Source organism: Oryx dammah, unplaced genomic scaffold (genome assembly GCF_014754425.2).
Source record: "Oryx dammah isolate SB20612 unplaced genomic scaffold, SCBI_Odam_1.1 HiC_scaffold_6, whole genome shotgun sequence".
NCBI lineage: Eukaryota > Metazoa > Chordata > Mammalia > Artiodactyla > Bovidae > Oryx > Oryx dammah.
Genome location: NW_024070190.1, coordinates 19089636 through 19105250, shown reverse-complemented (window position 1 = coordinate 19105250; position 15615 = coordinate 19089636). Strand labels below are relative to the sequence as shown.

The following is a 15615-nucleotide window of genomic DNA, read 5'->3' as shown; positions in this document are numbered from 1 at the left end:
GGAAACTTAAAGGCTGACAACTGAAGAAGAAACTGGAAAACTAAAAAGCAGTTCTCAAAACTCAAATGAAAGGTCATATTCTGAGGTGCAAAAGCAACTTAATAAACGTAACAAGGGCAGAGCTACTCAACCAGAAACCCACCATCCCTCATATGTGAGTTGCTGAGTTGACATTACATTTCGATGAGTATTAAAAACACAGAGATATACATAGTGTTGAACAAAAACTGGTTAAATTGTTCCGTGCATTTTCAAAGTGTGAAATTCACTTAAGCGACACATTGTGTTTCCCATTAGTCAGCTCTATCAAGCTTGTGAGTCTTCTTCCTCCAAAATAGTTCAATAGATTTATGTTAAAGACAACATGTGTATTGAAAGTAGCAATTTTATTTGAGTTAAAATTATTTACAAAAACCCAAAGACATACTTCATGAAACTGGTACAAACTATTTTTTTCCTGCCGTTGGCTTTTGCTCCAAAGATCACAGCTGAGAAATACTGTATAAAATAAAAATAGGATTGGATTCAGAAAAGTACTCTACCTTCTAGTTTCCAATTGGTAGTATTTACAGAAATATTTACAGTGGAAAAAAAGGTTACTTTAAAACTTTAGTTAATTTGCAAGTCAGCCTCAAGTACCCTAAAATGCAGAGTTCTCTGAGGGTTAAACACACAGATGCACTGCGTTTGGTGAGGTGATTTCTCCCCCACCACTCCCCACCAAAATCTGCATCTCTATCAGTGCTTGACAATTAGTCATTATTTAAAAAAAACAAAACAAAACAAAAAACTGTTAAACACTGAGGTAAATCAATTCTCAAATGATTACCAGTGTAACAGAAAAATGTAGTTCGCCCTGATTGTTCTTATCCAAATGTTTTATAATATCCCTTACCATTCAGCCACAAGTCAGTTTTACTAAAAATCTCCTCCTTTTCCTAAATCCAATGATTAATAAATATCAATGTATTTTAAAATAATTTAACTAATTCAATTTTATGGATATCATTTACCAATAAGCGTTTTAAGTAGTTTGCTAAGCTAGCTTGTATACTCAGGGCAAATACAACCTCAATCTTTCCCAAGTTACACTGGCATACTATGCTCTTAAAAGGTGTGGGGTGGGGGGGGGGGGGTGGGTAGGAGGAAGAAGAAAACAATTTGACTGGAATCAGTTACTTCCTTATAGATTTCCCAACAATCTGCATTATCAAAAATAGGAAGACAATAAAAGGCAGCCACTGCATTAAAAAACATTACAGCTGGCACTGATCCAAGAGCCCCGATTTGTCACTTTATACAAGGAAATAACAAAGTCTAAATGGGTAAAAATTAGACTTTTAGCTATTTTCCCCAATACACACCAAACTAATATTTTTATGGCTTCAAGTTTTACAAATCCAATGAAGAAACATGATATAACTACCTGAAAGGTATTTTAAAGTATTAAATGAAAATCTCTGGAAAGCCTGTATTCAGGCCCAATCAGTAAAAAAGAAAAAATGTATAACCAGTGGTCTGAACAATAATTAATACAATAAAAATTTGCAATGTTGTAAAATTAAATATATAAAATATGTTACTGTGTGCTCCGAACACCACACTGTTCTATGAACTAAAAGAATCTGGATGAAGAAAAAGGATCTTCTCTAAACCAACAATTTAAGGCTTTGCGTTTATGCATTTGATCCTGTCACTCTTATAGAAGAATATACATGTTATCTGGAAACATGAATTCCACATTGGTGTTTTAGCTTCCTTATATTTACTGTATTGAACATTAGAAAATATATCTAGAGAGTTCTCCCTCAAAACTTAATCGGGTTTCGAGAGTCTCCTCTAACTTTAAGGGTAAACTACCCTGGGTTTGTCTGTTTTGCTTCATCCTTTACCAGGGCACATCATCTTATATTCCCTCAAACTGTCATTTGTTTGCTTGCGTCTATAGCTATGACTTACTATGGTATGATAATGAATATGGTCATGGTCTCAAAGGTGAAAAATACTTCAACAACCCAAACCAAATCAAGAATAAAAAAATATACTAATCCCTTGTGTCTTTGGATTCCATCTAATTTTAAATATAGACAGTAGTTCAGGGAACAACAACAAAAAAAATTCACAAAATTATTAAAAGCTTTATTTACGATTGGAATCATTCAACAAAAAAGCAAAAGCAAATGAGCCTGAAAAAGGAACTAAGCTGTTGCCTAGAATGTCCTCAGAACATTCGACGCCTCAGTAGCTAAGCTGCCTTTGCACCTGGCTGGCGTGACAACAGCGGCTCAGCATACACAGCAGTTGCACTGACAGCAGCACAAGTTTCCCTAAAACTCGCCCAGAACAGAGCAGGAGGACGAGGGGAGAGTATGACTTCTGCCAAAGTGTGTTTAAACACTGCGTGGAACTGTGAACAGCCTGGACCTTTTCCCTCATTTTTGATAGTTGCAGATTGATGTAGTAACTGTCATTTAGCAAATGCAGAATGCATGACGAAGAAGAAATCAGGTGGCCTTAAAAATCCAAATATGAATGATACTGATGAATGTTCTTGGTGTATCTTCAAGGACTTCTTCCGTGACTTTTCTTTGTCTAAGTATAGCTCCAGCGTTACCGAGCACCTGAAGCAAAGGGCAAGCAGCTAGCAGTGTTCCAAGTACTCAATCACTCTAGAGATGGACTTCTGGCCCGTGGTTCCAACAGCACACTGTAAAGAGGAGGGGCGGAGGAGGGGTGGGGGGGGTGGGGGGGTGTGGTGGGAGTGGAGGGGAAGTCACAGTTAATTCTCCAAAGCACTGCATCAGAGCTTAAACTATTTAGCTTTATTAAACCAAACATTATGGATCAAAACAAGGTGAGATCAAACTATGGCTTTCATAATACAGTATCAATATATTCAGCCCTACTAATTCAGTTACCTTAAAGAAACCACACAATTATGAAAAGAAAATCACTTTTTTGCTTCTATTCATGATGGCCATAATACTTGTATTTCTACTGGCATTTCTTAAAAAGTATTCATTGAATTTTTTTTTAATTACAGTATTGTTTATGCTTTGGTTTTCTGGTTGCAGATCACGTGGGATCTTGGCTCCCTGACCAGGGACTGGACCTGCACACCCTTCACTGAAGCTGCCGTCCTAACCTCTGGCCTGCCAGAGAACTCCTGCATCTCTACCGTCATTAGTGCACCATATGTAAAACCACAGAAGCTGCAATACAAGCTACTCACGGTAAGATTCATGAAGCTCAGGAACTTTTTGAGCATCTCTGTCATTATTGAAAAGTCCCCTTCTGGCAGATACTCCCGCACAGTGGTCACATTGATCTAAGGAAACAAACCAAAGGAACACTGGTCAGGTGGCAGAAAACATGAGATTGAACCTTGTACTGTGTAGTTGGTTTTGGCACACATCCTGTTTCAAACTTATACAAGGTCCTTAAGCTCCTTGGTTAATATGCAATTTCCTTTTCCACACTCTAACTTTTGTGAGCCTGTGAGTCCATTCTCTACCCCACCCTATCCCATCCTCAGAAAGAAAGGAAAAAGATAAAGCTGCCAAAGACTACAAAGAAACATTTATGTGCATATTTACTTTTGTAAATGCACAGAAAAATGCCTGAAATAACAAAATGTACTGTAGGGGGTGGGGCAGAACGGGCAGGGATAAGAATAGCAAGGAAATGCAGACTGAGAATGTATCCATAAAGCTGATCAGGAATATAAAGAAAAAGATCAAGGAAAATTCTTCATGTAGGCTAGGAATTAACTATATCCTTCCGAAGGAAATCTAGTATCATCTATAGAAAAAAAATGTAGGCAATGTCAGGACAGATTAGGATGTTTCCCTCCGTTATTAGCAAGAAGCAGCCAAACTGTATATAAACCAGTTTACTGTAAGAAAAATACATGGCCTGCTTAAAATGTTGTTTTATTTCAGTATATATTTAAAATGCTTTAAAGAGTCATAAAGAATAAAAGGAAAAGCTCTTCTAAGGAGGCTCACCTATAATAAAAAGCACATACAAAAAGAAAAAAAAGACGGGAAGAGGGATGCTTTTGATTCCTCTCCCCCACTTTTACAGCTACTCAGTAAAAGCTTGCAGCTCCAATCCTGAGGGATTTTGCCATCTTTCAATGCTGTATTTTGAACACACATTGAGGCTATATTGAGGGGCACATCGTGAGGGCAACAGCTAGCTGCAGAGGTAACGCAAAGCTGGGTTTAAACGCACCCTAACCAACCGCACAGAGAGGGGCAGGGTAGCACGGTGGTGGGAAGACTGGATGCTGGCTATGAAGATGGCTCAACAGAAAAGGGTGCCTCTCTCATTCAGAGTAAAGAATTAGATCCTAGGTTTCAAGTGAAAGCTTCTCAGCAACCCAAATCAAATCCTTTTCTATCAACAAATTACCAGCACAACACAGTAAGTAGCCAAGGCATGGGAAGGAGAGTCAGAGCATTTATTTTAAAAGTGTGCAATAAATGGTAGTGTACAGGAGGTAAGAAAAGGTGTGAAGCGGCATGGCCTACTTCAGAATTTAGAAACGCAACCAAGGGGTGTGACAGACTTTAATACTGGATTCAACTATGCTTCAGTAAAATAAAATATTGGAGAAGCATTTAAGTTTGGAGTCTTATAGCAGTAAACAAAGCTATCATTTCCTAAATGACAGTGAGTCAAGAAAGACTGGCGGATTGAAGAGGGTTAACATGATCAGATGTGCTCTTAAGGAAGTTAACTATGGTGGTGGTATGCAGGATTTCAGGAAAGGAGAGTCGAGAGCAGCAAGAACAGAAAGACCACAGAGAAGACTGACCATTAAAACGCACCAGATGCATACCAGGTAATGGAAAGTAACACCAGAGTCTCCTGGGCTTCCTAAGCATGCTGCGCTTTACCTTAAAATAGCCCTTACTGCATATAACCACCTGATTCTCATCTTTCCTCCGCTTAAACACTGGGCAAACCAATTTCTTTTACATTTTGTGGAATCAGCTAGCTTTTTAGGGTTAATCATAATGACCCCTAAGGTAAGAAAGACATCCTGGGCTCTATAAATTCACAATATTGTCTACAACCTAACCTCTCTTTAGACATGAGAGAGAAACAATTCACATCTGAAAGAAACTCAATTTTAAGATTACTTAAGAACATAACTGAAACCAGGGTGTATGCAAAATATGTAAAAATCTTTAAATAGCATACCCACTCTTTTTTGGGGGTGGGGGCAGGGTGTGCTTTCCTCCTCCTTTTTGCTTGGTCTGTGCTTCCCATTTGCCCTTAAAATCTCTGAATCTTAAGGAAATAAGGACAGGGCTGAGTATGAAGAGAGTCCAGGAAAGAAAAAAAGATTTGGGCGCCTTTAGCACCATGGTAAGAACTCTAGTCTTGATCCTGAAAGCAGCTGTGCCAGCAAGGGCCAACAACGAAGTGGGCCAGTGTGCACTTAGCTCAGAGCCTTTCTACAATATGGAATAAATGAACAAAAAAGATCCAGAAAAACACACCAGACTTAAGACAAATAAGGTACACAGGAAGAACAAAAATGACAATGGATAAAACTTGATGGCAAAAATGAGTAAATGTGGGTGGGCTGATAGAAGCCCTTCATATCATGATTATGTTCTTTTCTTCTAGCCCTCTAGTCTTAAGAAAAGAGAAACTAGTCATCCCTCTATACAACAGGTCTCCATTCTTTCTTGCAGCCTAAACGCCCTTGCTTGTAGGGGAAAAAAACCTACCTCTATTTTAAAATTTGGCTCTTCTACTGGGCCTCTCTGTTTAAAAAATAAATTTGAAGAAATCCCACATGTCCTCCATTTTAAAGCAGACTGTTCAAACAGCAAGAAATGTCCACTTCTGTGCTGATTCAGCCCAACTGTGTACACATTCACATCCTTTTTGTAGTTAAAAGTGAAAGTGAAGTCGCTCAGTTGTGTCCGACTCTGCAACCCCATGGACTGTAGCCCACCAGGCTCCTCTGTCCACGGGTTTCTCTAGGCAAGGATACTGGAATGGGTTGCCATTTCTTTCTCCAGGGGATCTTCCCGACCCAGGGATCGAACCTGGGTCTCCTGCATTGCAGGCAGACACTTTAACCTTTGAGCCACCAGGGATAGCCATGATTTTTCATAGTTAAATCATGATCTAAATCTCACACAGTAATCCCATTTTCCCGGCCAATGAGTAGATCAAACAAAAGCATGTGAGCCAATGTTGGCCAAGGTAAAGGAAGTCTACCTTTTGCATTGGGTGTGGAAAAGTCCTAGGGAAAAGAAATCACTGCTCTTTAAACAAAGAGAAACAAACAGGCCACATTCTTCTGCTGGGCATTATTTAACTAGGTGAGACACAGAGTCGGCATAGGTGCACGAAAAAAGCTAGCAAAAGACAACACACAGAGGAGAGCAGAGTTTAAAGATAGAAATTATGAGTCCTTGGTATCACTGAGGCGAACCTTTTCCACCTTAAGCCAGCTGAGCACAGGTCTTATATGATGCTCTTTTACTTAAGCCAAAGACATGTGAGTTGATTCCTCTATCAATCTGGAACTTTTTCATCAAAACCAATATACTCTTACTTTGAAATGTACCTTCTAAGGTTCACCAAATTTTTAAAAGTTTTTAATAGGAGGGAAAAATAAAGTAACAAGTTAATTAAGCAATGATGTGAAGTGGCTGCAGTGAAATTCTTTTAGGATAACATAAAACACAGAACTCTTACTTACTGGACTCTCCTGGCAGAGACACCCAAGAAGCAGTGCTGTGTATGAGGCCACAATGCAATCCTCCATGTGTTTACCAGCATGTTGAAGGGCTGAAAGTATTAAAACAGAAAACTAATAGTGCATGTGCATATATACATATAAACCAAAAACTACAGCAACAAAAGCACCTAGGAAACCAGCAACTGGGTCATCTTTACTTCAAAACTGCTAAACGTTGATAATGGTGCTACTGCTGCTAAGTCACTTCAGTCATGTCCGACTCTGTGTGACCCCATAGACGGCAGCCCACTAGGCTCCCCCATCCCTAGGATTCTCTATGCAAGAGCACTGGAGTGGGTTTCCATTTCCTTCTCCAATGCATGAAAGTGAAAAGTGAAAGTGAAGTCGCTCAGTCGTGTCTGACTCTTCGCAACCCCATGGACTGCAGCCCACCAGGCTCCTCCGTCCATGGGATTTTCCAGGCAAGAATACTGGAGTGGGGTGCCATCACCTTCTCTGGATAATGGTGCTAGGAAGATGTAATATCCACACAAATTAACCAAATTTAAAAAAAAAAGACAACCCACAAATGGTAGAGAGACCTTAATATAAAAGCTAAAACCATAAAACCCTTAGAAGAAAACACAGGACTAAATATTTCTGACCCTGGGTTAGGAAATGGTTTCTCAGATACACCACCAGGACCACAAAGACAATATAAAAAATAGGTAAGTTAGACTTTATCAAATTTAAAGCTTCACTTTCAAGAAGACAACTCATACAATTCATCTGCAAACCAGGTATTTGATAAGAATCAAGGCTCTAAAAATTCTACTCAATAACAACAAAAGATAACCCAATTTAAAATATGGGCAAAATACCAAAACTGTCAACACCCTTAGGAGTCATGTTACTTGGTTGCTTCTCTTCACAGACAGTAAAGAGAGGCCCAGGGAGGAAACGCAGACCTTCCAACAGTGCACACATACCATTCTCACTGCTAGGTGAAGACTGCTACGAAACAGCAAAGCCTGTGTGCACTCAACCAGAGAGGCCATAAAACAGCAAGATTATGACCACACATGAAGTAAAAAAAATGTTTTACAGGGGAAAAAATACACACACATCTTTTAAAAAATAAAGCAGTCAAAAAAAATATACCTTTGTTGAGGTCAAGTTCTTCATCATCCTCCTCCTTCTTATTTTTCTCTTCTGTACCATCAGTCTTCTCAGTTGATACCCACTGTATTTCTCCACTTGTTTCTTGCCACTCTCCACTCTTATCATGCTGAGTGGTGGGAGCATCTTTGATCAATTCGTCTGTTTTACTTTCTGCCAACTGTGCTGCTCGTTCTCGCTCAAGGAACAGCTGATAAACATTTTTGAAGATCATTAAAAAGGAATCACCTACCAACATCAATGTACCCAAATATAAGGCTCTATTTGCTTTTAAACATCATTAACCCTAAGAAGCATACTGTCTGGTAAAAAGGCTACATATCAGTAAAAGCCCTAGCTCTACATCCAACTGAAGACAAAACAAAACTATAAATGCTGCTGGGATTCAATTAAGTAAATTATCTACCGATGATGTATGCATTCTATTTTTAAGAATGAAAATCTCAACACTTTCCTTTAATTTGGATAATAACGGGCAGGAAGTTCAAGCAAAAATTACAAATTAAAAGTTAAAATTAAAACAGTTAAAAATTCTTTAAATCCAAGCAGCCTGGATAAATTAACTGGAAGGAAGAGAGGACACTAAATAAAGTTTCATAATATTGGGGGAAAACAAATGGCTTCTTTAAAAGAAATTTAAAGAAATAAAAACCAAAGAAAGTAGAAACCAAGTTCTCAGAGAAAGACTGAGAACTAAATCTCAACTGCTGTATTAACAATAAAAGTATAGTGCTTGCTTTAGCAACACATATAACAGAGAATATTAGCATGGTGCCTGTGCAAAGATGACACCAATATAAGAGACTTGTTGCCTACAGGGAGGGGGATGGGAGAGGGAAGGACTAGGAGTTTGGGGTTAACAGATGCAAACTATTACATACAGGATGGATGGACACAAGGTCCTACTCCACAGCATAGGAAACTATATTCACTGTGATGGGATAAGCCATAAGGGAAAAGAATATGAAGAAGAATGCGTATGTATAGCTGAGTCACTTTGCTGTGCAGCAGAAATTAACACTGTAAACCAACAACATTTCAATTAAAAAAATGCAAGTACAATTGTCAATGGAAGTATACACCAAAAAAGTCTAAAAAGGGAACATACTAAAAACTCTTGCCTTCACTTACTTATTTCCCTGTGCTGGCACAATGTTGAATGTACAGAAAGCGTTTCATATATTTGCTGATATGATCTGGAGAAACCCTAAATCACTGATGACAGCTATCAGAAAACTAAATGCCAAGTAGATCTCAAAAACTTGCTGAAATATACAGAAGAATGGTATGTAAACTTTAATACCCTTAAGAAAATGTATTTTATAGTTTTTTCAGTTTTGACTTCTAATTTTGTAAATATCAATAGATAAAGCACATATAAACAAAGCTCTTTGGAGTCCCCAGTAATTGTTAAGAGTATAAACAAGTCCTGAGATCAAAATGTTTGAAAAGAGGATGACGGGCATCTAGTTGCAGATTATTTCCTGAAAACACAGTTCACAAGCACTTCTAGTTTCAAAAAGACCAAAAGGATTAAAGGTTAACCAAGACTTCAGAAAAAAATGAAAAAGATGGTTCATTATTACTGTCACTTAAGGAACTGACAAAAGTAGCTTGCAAAAAGATAAAAACTGTAATGCCAGCATTGTCAAAAAACCCCCCAAAACTCACATATAGTTTTGAGAGGAAGTATAAACGAGAGGAAAGGGAGTGTTTGGGGTGGGGTGAGTTGGGGACATCAGTCTTAACATATTAGTACATATTCTAACAATTTCTAAGTTAGGAAATTACTCCAAAGATACACATACTTTGAAAAGTATGTCCCAGTATTCAGATGCACACAGTCCTGGGCACAGATCAGACCAGTAAATGCTAGAGAACTAAGGCTAGAAGTTAATTCCTAATTTGTTGTTAATAATCTATCTTTGATTCATAAGCAAATGGGCCTTGTTTCTGCTTTTTGCTAACAGTGTCTAATGACTGACTGACATAGCTGAAAACAGCAGAGTAAATGAAGTAATGGTACACATTCTAACCTCTCACTGAACTGGTAAAAATAGCAGAGGGAGAGAGGAGGCTGAAGGGAGACAGAAGATGCAAGTGATCAAGAACTTGGACAGATGCCACCAACAAAGGGTTAGGGTTAAGCTGTTGCTTACCTGCACTAAAGCCTGAACTGCATGAACTTGTCCAGCTATCCTTAAACCATCATCTCCTTCTCCACTACAGAAGGAAGAATCAAAAGAACATGATGTTTCCATGTTGACAAGACAGTGCCGATTTCGAGCACTATATTCCACTAGATTTATCAGTAGACCTAAACCCTACAAAAATGAAAACATGCATGTTACCACAGGTGAGGATTAAAAGCAAATGGACACAATATACGTAACTCTTAATGGCAGCCAGAAAGCAAGTCAGTGCTCTACCATCTACATGGTTAAAAACCAGTATATAAAATGATGATTTCCCCAAAGATGTTGTTTCATCATCTTACTAGATCAAGTACATATGTATGAAACAAGCCACTTAAACTCACCAGCACTCGAATATCGAATCTCTGCTCCTGAGGTAGGTACTTTGGAACCTGAAGCACACAGTTCATGGCTGTGCCAATCAAGCCATCCTGCTCTCCTGTTTTGGTGCTGCCCCATTCTGAAGTGGGGAATGGGCAAAGTGTGAAATTGTGACCAACTATTAACACGAATATTAAAAGTTAAAAACACATAGCTTAAAAAAGAATAGTCATTTCTTTATTAAAATATATTGTTGACTATAATATTTCTAAGCCAAGCCACAAGGCAGGTTCTAAAAACATCAGCTCTTAGAAGCAGTTAAATCTATACATGAATAAGTGAGTTACATGACAGTAATTTAAAAACCACTACACTGAGAGAAGAAACAAGGGGATTGACTTATTTTTGCATGTGATACTGTACAGTCTATCAATGAGAATATATGCGGAAGCATGACTTACCATTGTCGTTGGTTAAGTTGAGCAGCACCCCGATGATGGCCCTCATGCAGTCTTCCACTGCTTTGCCCACGTGGTTAGTTACATTCTGCTGAGGCAGAGGCTTACTGTCAGGTAAGCATATACTGTTCTCAGCACGGTTATACTGCTTAATCAGCTCTTCACAATGTTGTAATGCTCTTAAGAGAAGACAAAATACAGACTATTATGCTCAACAAAAATAGTTATATTAAGAACTTCTACTGCCTTGGACCTTAATGCTTTAAATCTGTCATAAAGGCTGCCAAATTAATCTTTTTCTATTCAGATGTTATGTGAACTATTTAACCATGCATCAAACATGTCTGATATCACATTAGGTGCTAAATTTTATTTTGGGAAAACTTGTTAATATAAATTTTTCTAAGCAAAGTGAAAATTATAAACTCGATGCAGAAGTTTATACTACCAACAGCTGTCCCCAATTTTTCCAATCTCTCCAACATAACAAACCTACTACCCCACCTCACCCAAGGTAAAACCATTAAAAGCCAGCACTGGACACTTCTGAATTTCATTTAGATGTTTGTCCTTTAGAATGTAAACTCTCAGCAGGTAGAGGATATTATTTATATTACTATTGCATAATAACTTTGTATAAACAGATACTAAATACTTCATAAACATTAGAACATTTTTAAAAACATGAGGTCATTTAACTGACATGTCTGTCTCCTGGCAGTCATGCAAGGGTATCAGCTACATCTAAGGATTCACAAGATACTACCCAAAGTAACAAGGAAATGTAATCTTTAACTGGTTCTAGTATTTCTGAGACTCTCTTTAAATCACCGAGTCCATTAACTTAATATCTACAAAATAATGATGAAATACACAAATTGTGAGTTGATTCTTTATGTATAACATGCAAAATCCTTAAAACTACTATGTCTAATTCCCCTCTAGAGGCTTCTTAAAAAAAACTCTCTAATTAGGAAGGTATTCATGTCTAACCTAAAATAATGTGTTCAGATGTTTGGGGATGTTCGCCAGGATTACCATGCTGTTACTGTTAACTGCCTAAGTAGCACTGAACTAAATCTGTTGGGAGGTAAGAAGAGACAGTAAGGGTATATTGTTTAATTATTCAATATACCATCCTTGCATTTATCAGCATTCTACTGAAAGCTTCAGAAAGTCTGAGGAGTGGTCTTTCACAAACATCCAATTCTAATGTCTACTGACACAAGTTCCTAATCACAAAAGGTTCCTAACATTGTTTTAGAAGGCATTTGTCAGGAGTCATTAAGTATATAGGAGACATTTTAAAAATAAGATACAAATTTAACTTGCACAAATACTCTTTGGTGAGAAAGTAAAACATAGTAATACAACAACTAGAACACATACCTTAAAGGTATGAAGTATAACACAGAATTCACAAATACAGGATGGAGGGAAAACCTACAGACTAAAAACAAGAATATTGGGAACTAGAGACTATTTGGGATTATGGGAAAACTGAATACTGACTGGACTTATAATATGAAGCAATTACTAATTTTTAAGAGATGAAAATGCTCATTGTGGTTATATTTTTTAAACAGTTCTCTTTTCTCAAGTATTTATGGATGAAACTATATGAAATCTGTAATCTGCTCCAAAATAATGTAGAGGGCAGAATGGATAAGGTTATATATACATGGTAACATGACTGGCCAATGTTTGATGATCACATTCAAGCTGCATGTACACTGAGGCTTATCATATTATTGTCTACTCTTATCTCTGTTTGAAATTCTCCAAAACAAGAAGTTAAAAAACAGATAAACTTGAGTCAGGCTGTAGTGGGCCTTTGATACTAAGGACTTTGGACATACATCCAAAGACAAGAAATCACACAGATTTGGAGTTTGGGATTATTTTTACAAAAAAAAAATCTGAGGAAGGTTAACCCACTGTGGTGTAACATTGGACAGGCTAGAGGCCAGAGTACCAGGGCAGAGATATCAACAACTAAACAGACTTATTAGTAAGAAGCTGCTGTTAATAAGCTAGAACCAAGACTGGAGACATACTTGGAAACTTTATACACACTGAGGTGATATCATTAGCCCAGTGTCAAGAAAGCTGGGCAGAGTGTGTGAAATGAAGGAAGCTACATATAGATCTGGGAAAATAGGTATAAACAAACAGCGGAAAGCAGCTAGTAAAATTCATTTACAATAAAAATAAGGACTAATGCTTACTACTATATGCCAAGCATTGTTTTAGGTTTACATATGTATATTAACTCCTTCTATATATTGTAGATAATCTATATTATATACAATATACAAATGATATTTTAAAGTCTTTTTTAGAATTAAAATATTATTTAAAATATGTATCATATATAACTTAAAATATATTAACATACATACTAATTCTTTTACTGCAACAACCTTGGGTAGGTAGATATAATTATTACCGCCGTTCTGTAAGAACCTGTAAGTTCAGAGCTATTATAGGGCTGATGTTCTGAAGTCAAGATCCAAACTCAAGCCATTCTGACTTCAGAATCTGTACTCCTAACTTCTGTACCTACTGCACTGCTTCTGGCTCACAAAGCTTGACAGACAGAAACGCTTTACAGAGGAAGGCGACAGCGGCACTTCCTTCAGAGTCGATCCAGATGCTTTACGTAAACAGCACGGCCTTTCAGAAGAACTTACTTAGCTGATGAAACAATGAGTTGTGAATCTTTATAGGCAATCAAGTAGCTTTGATTCTCTGGATTATGCACTGTTACCTAAAAGGGAAAATTTTGAAATTTTGTGGCAATCCATAACATTCATTCATTCACACACAACACAAAGCGCTCTAAAAGACATAAAGATAAGGAAAAATTAGCCCTTGTTGTCTAAAGGGAGAAACAACCCACATGTTCTAAATTTAAAATAACAGAGCTACTGCTTTATTACAAAATCAAAACACCACTGTTATAACTGCTTGCTCACCTTTAATATATTCTGTACTACACATTCACTGTAATGAACTACCAAGCACTTTAAATGTCAGAAAAGTGCTATCACTAACTTAATAAACTAATATTTTAAAGTTCTTAAGTATATTCATTTAGACTTTTAAAAAAATTAGATGTTTATTTAACGTACTTGACACTCCAGAAGAAAAAAGGAACAATGTGAATTTCATCTGTGCCAAGAACTTTTCATTCACACTAGATTATTTTCCCATAGATGTTTCTACACTGAACTAAGTCATTCATAAAAGTCAAAAAACAAACTGACTGCATTACAGTCTCAATTTGGATTAACAAAAGTGAAACTCTAGAGATATATAAATTATGACAGTCTCACACAGAGAGCATATTTAAGATTAGATCATTTTCTTCAAATAGCTGTTCATACTTACACTTTCTAAAACTCGTAAACATCTCTCTGCTCCCCATAATGAGGCTACTAGTTTCTCTTCATCCTCATCTTTACTTAAATGATCCACACATTCTTTCACTAGGAGAAAGGAAATGGACATAGATTAACATGTCTCATCACTTCAATACTTACCCCCTTTACTAACACTAAAAGTCATCTGTATACATGCTATTAATGTGTTGGAACCTCTCTGAACACTTATTCTAAGTTTTATACAGTGAGATGCTGAAATGTATGAGACTCTAATTTATAATGATTACCTTTCCAATATCAAACTGTTAATGGCCTTTTCTTTAAAAGTTAAAAGATTTTGAAGATGCTACTAAAAGGAAGAGATCTTTTCAAACTGATGCAATTATTCTTTGAAATATATGAACATAATATTCAGGTTTTACATTAAAAAATGTATGTGTAATATATCATACCTTTATCTACAATGTGATCCAGACCACCCAAAAGCCGCAGTTCTTCTTTAAACCAGTCCCCTGCTCGTTTAGAAGTAAGGGACAGCAAAGTCTCCATAGCTAAATGCCCAGTCTGAAAATCAGAAGCACCATTAAGGAATTTTGACTCTGAGTAGTAATTCTGAGGAAACAATTCTAGAGATTGCTTTTTTAAAAAAGGAAATTGCATGCTACCAGCCCACAGTATTTTTTTAATACAGTAAATGCTTTTTAAAAGTAAAGCTAGTTTAAAACTGGTATCAGAACAGTCTTAAGCTAAAGAAATATTTTTAATCCATTGGCTTGTTTTCAGAGAAAATCCATTATTTAAAGTAGTCTATCACTTGCCAGTTCGATAAAATATATACTGGTACCATCATATAGGCTCAAGGGCGAATCAAAAGGTATAATTAACTGCAGATCAATACAATAGATTAATTTACCACAAAGGTTATAACAAGAAATACTCCAGAAACAAGGTGTGGGTGTGTCAAAATTTCTGTCTGTTGGTAAAAACTGGTATCTTATTGCTTTGCTTTATGTTTTCTAACTATAGCAAATGAGCTTATTTTCACATATTTATCAGTTACCTGTAATTCTTTTACTGTAAGTCCCCTGTCAAATATTCTTCTCTTTATATTCATGTAAAGTAGCTTGTCTTTTTCTTACTGTTCTATATATTTTCTTATCTATTCTGAACAAAATTACTTTTTTTTTAGGGTTTCATATTCACCAATTTCAAACTTTATACTACAGGGTTAGCAGCTTGGATACTTTGGCCTCTATGACAAAATTATATATAAACAATGATTTAGGACTACTACTGGAGGAAGCAAAGAACACTCAGAGCCATATTTATAAACCAGGCTAGGTTTTTTTCCATCCCTTCATTTG

At 36.8% G+C, this 15615-nt stretch overlaps 1 protein-coding gene across 2 annotated transcripts in view; it reads right to left on the bottom strand.

Annotated features, from left to right (window-relative positions):
* Positions 1-367: 367 nt before the first annotated feature.
* The window catches only part of WAPL (WAPL cohesin release factor), a 77305-nt gene continuing 62057 nt past the window's right edge, over positions 368-15615 (bottom strand). For both annotated transcript variants that reach the window (XM_040242176.1, XM_040242177.1), the window contains exons 10-19: positions 14704-14815; positions 14259-14356; positions 13559-13635; positions 10869-11044; positions 10431-10546; positions 10051-10215; positions 7874-8081; positions 6734-6822; positions 3233-3328; positions 368-2707 (exon numbers count right to left, since the gene is read on the bottom strand). In XM_040242176.1, the coding sequence (XP_040098110.1) occupies positions 2642-2707; positions 3233-3328; positions 6734-6822; positions 7874-8081; positions 10051-10215; positions 10431-10546; positions 10869-11044; positions 13559-13635; positions 14259-14356; positions 14704-14815 (1203 nt within the window). In that variant the 3' untranslated portion in view covers positions 368-2641. The remainder of the gene's footprint in view (positions 2708-3232; positions 3329-6733; positions 6823-7873; positions 8082-10050; positions 10216-10430; positions 10547-10868; positions 11045-13558; positions 13636-14258; positions 14357-14703; positions 14816-15615) is intronic.